Below are 3,207 nucleotides of genomic sequence, written 5' to 3'. Positions count from 1 at the left end.
GTGGCGGCCATGGAGGCGTCCGCCTACGGCGACTTCGGCGCCTGCAGCCAGCCCGGCGGCTTCCAGTACAGTCCCCTGCGACCCGCCTTCCCCGCGGCCGGGCCTCCCTGCCCCGCGCTCGGCTCCTCCAACTGCGCGCTTGGTGCTCTACGGGACCATCAGCCTGCGCCCTACTCGGCAGGTGAGCCCAGCCCTGGTCCAAACCTCCCTGCAGATCCTACGGCACCCCCAGCCCCTGCCCATTCGGCAAGTGGTTGCGACGGTCCCCTACAGCCGCCACAATCTCTGCCCTAGCCAGATCCTCCAACTTCCCGCGGGACCTACAGCCTCTCGAGTAAGAGGAGGTTCCCTAGGCAGAGTTGAGCCCCACCCTCTCATCCTTCCTGTTCCTCTTTCTCGCTGCTGTATCCCTATCCTGTGCTCTTCAGGTCAAGGAAATAAATAGATCCCTGGTCTAGCCCCAGACTCTTCACCAGGCCCTCCCCTGCCCACAGGCAACGATTGACCACCAAACCTCTCCATACCCTGTATCCTTGGAAGATTGCTCCCGGCTCAGGCCAGTCAGACTGCCCATCCTTATCATCACCACCCCACTTCATGCCCGGCCCCAGCATGGGCCTGGGCGGCAGATGAGCTGCCCAGCTGGGAGCCTTCCTAGAGCTCCAACACCATCAAGCCTCTACTGCCTGGTTTCGAACCCATCCTACATGTGCCCAAACCCTCTTGCACCACTGAAACCCATTCTGTGGCCAGAAGAAAACGATGCTCAGGTCATTAAGCCACTTTCATTTCTCCATTCCCCTGGAGATTTTCCCAGCTAGAGTCCTGCAGAACCCAGAAGCAGCCCCATGAGATGCCCAAGCCTCCTTCATCCAAGTCTCTAACTGAACCTTCAACCTCATGAAGGCTCTTAGCCACCCTCATCTCTCCAGTTAGAGTCAAAGCTGCCCCACCCAATCTCATTTCCTTGCTTCCTGGGACCACAGGACTCAGTAGAAGATTGGGACCGGTGTGATGGGGAGGGATAGTGAGAGAGACCTGAGCTTGGAGAAATGAAAACCAGGGAGAAACTGGAGTCAAACTGGAACAGGGATAGGGAGATTGGGTACTTGGGGTCATATGCACATGGGGACTGTGGAGATAGAAACAGAAAACGGGGAGATGGGCCCCCAGAAAGCTGGAAGTCTGAGATGAGGAAGATGGGGACAGATACACAAAGATTGAGCAGAGATGGAAAGATCGGAGTCCCTGGGAGAAATGGGGACCCAGGGCTGGGGCGATGAAATAAATACCAGATGATGTGGACAGGAATTATGGGAGATGGGGACCTGGGAAGACTGAAAACAGAGATGAGGAAGATGGGGATAGGCATGAGGTGCTGGAGACAGGATTAAGGGAGATAGAGAACTAGGGAGACATGACAAAGATACTGATAATGGAGATCTCTGGAGAATGGGGAGACCTAAACAGGGGCTGGAGACAAGAATGGGGAGGTAGTATCAGAAATGCTGTCTGCGGAGCAATGGGAAATGGAAGGGGCACATGGGAGACTGCACAGAAAGAGTGACAGGTAGGGTTGGGGCTGGTTTTTGGAGGAGCTGGTAGAAAGAGGTGCCTGGGAGGAAGAAGAAGGGCAAAGAGAAGATGGAGGAAGCTGGGAGGGGAGAAATAACCCTTCACAATGGGTACAAAGAGAAGAATGGTCCAGAAGGGGAAAGTTGCGGATCGATGAGGATGGAGAGAGATGAGGAAGAGGAGAGGGGGACACCTGGAGGAGAATGGGATGTGAAATGGGGCTGAGGAAATGAGGCCTGGGGAGAAGAAGGATGCAGGGTGAAGATGGCCAAATTTTTAAATGTCAGAGAGTCCGTGGCAGGGCTGAAGGTAGACCTAGGCAGGAGAGTCTCAGTTATCCAGCTGCAGTCCATGAGACTGGTTATTGGAGAGACAGGGTGTTGGCGAGACCTCACAGACAGCGCAGGCTAGGAAGGATAGAACAGGATCAGAAGTCAGGTCGATTGAGGGTCGCAGGGGTGGGTAGACTGGTGGGAGGTGGAAGGAACGCTGCGGAGGGCAGCGACAGGTCAAGAGTCTTGACAGAGAATCAGATTTTTGGTTCCCTAGCTGCAGCTGTTGGGTCCCAGGTCTCCCCGCGCCCTGTCCGCCTTCATCCCTGCCGGCTCTATCCAGCGGTGGTGAAGCGATCTGAGATTGAGAGGGCCAAGCCCAGGGGCCAGGTCAGGGGTAGGGGACCGTAAGCGATCCCTCAGGCGCAGAACCCAGCGGGCCGGGCTCGGCTCCTCACATCCCCACCCTCGTTGATTCCCCCCTCCCGCACACATCTGTAGTGCCCTACAAGTTCTTTCCGGAGCCGTCGGGCCTGCACGAGAAGCGCAAGCAGCGGCGCATCCGCACCACGTTCACCAGCGCGCAGCTGAAGGAGCTGGAACGCGTCTTCGCCGAGACTCACTACCCCGACATTTACACGCGCGAGGAGCTGGCCCTCAAGATCGACCTCACGGAGGCTCGCGTGCAGGTGTGTTTTCGCGGATGTGTGCGGGGAGCGCGCGCGCGCGCGGAGCAGGGCGGGAAGTTAGTGTCTGACACCTGGGGGTCCGCGGGACAGAGGGGCCTCACTCGGGCAGCCGGCGGGTGCAGCCTGCTGGCAGAGAGCTAGGGCCAGGAGCCAGGGCGTGGGCTGGCGGTGACAGGGCAGGAGAGGACCGGCAGCCCCGGGAGGCAGGCGGCGGGCAGACGGGGCCTGAGGCCTTCGGCAGAACGGAGCTATTCAGCGTCACGATTTCCCCTTGTCTCCCGGGTAGGGCTGAGCACGGCAGAGTGATGCTTGGGAAGCCAGGATGGAGGACGAGTGGGTAGAGGGTCAACTCTAGGTTGGCCTCGGGGCCAAACGAGGCCAAACAGGGGGAAAGCCAAACCTATGAGCCTGGAACGCCCGGGGTTCAGGGTAGGCGCAGGAGCTGGGTCGGGACAGACTTTTGTCGATCTTATAAATCTGAGTTCAGATGTTCAGCTGGAGCGCATTTACTGAAGACCCTGAACAAAAGGTTTCCCAAGTGCCCTAACCCGCTCTCTACAGCCCCGGGCTTCTTGTAGGGAGGAACTGGGGCAAGGGCTTTGGGATACGAGGAGAGCGAAAACCGAGGCCGGTCCAGGAGGCAGAGAACACCGGGAGGCGGCGGGGTCGGC

General features: G+C 58.5%; 1 protein-coding gene across 1 annotated transcript in view; it reads left to right on the top strand.

Moving 5' to 3' along the window:
• The first annotated feature begins 6 nt into the window (after window positions 1-6).
• PHOX2A (paired-like homeobox 2a) overlaps window positions 7-3,207 on the top strand; it is a 4,439-nt gene continuing 1,238 nt past the window's right edge. Inside the window, exons 1-2 of the mRNA XM_010849492.1 lie at window positions 7-181; window positions 2,349-2,536. Coding sequence (XP_010847794.1) covers window positions 10-181; window positions 2,349-2,536 — 360 coding nt within the window. The 5' untranslated portion in view covers window positions 7-9. The remainder of the gene's footprint in view (window positions 182-2,348; window positions 2,537-3,207) is intronic.

Source organism: Bison bison, unplaced genomic scaffold (assembly GCF_000754665.1).
Source record: "Bison bison bison isolate TAMUID 2011002044 unplaced genomic scaffold, Bison_UMD1.0 scf7180017864284, whole genome shotgun sequence".
Lineage (NCBI taxonomy): Eukaryota > Metazoa > Chordata > Mammalia > Artiodactyla > Bovidae > Bison > Bison bison.
The sequence above is the reverse complement of the archived record's forward strand: the minus strand, read 5'-3'. Positions and strand labels throughout refer to the sequence as shown.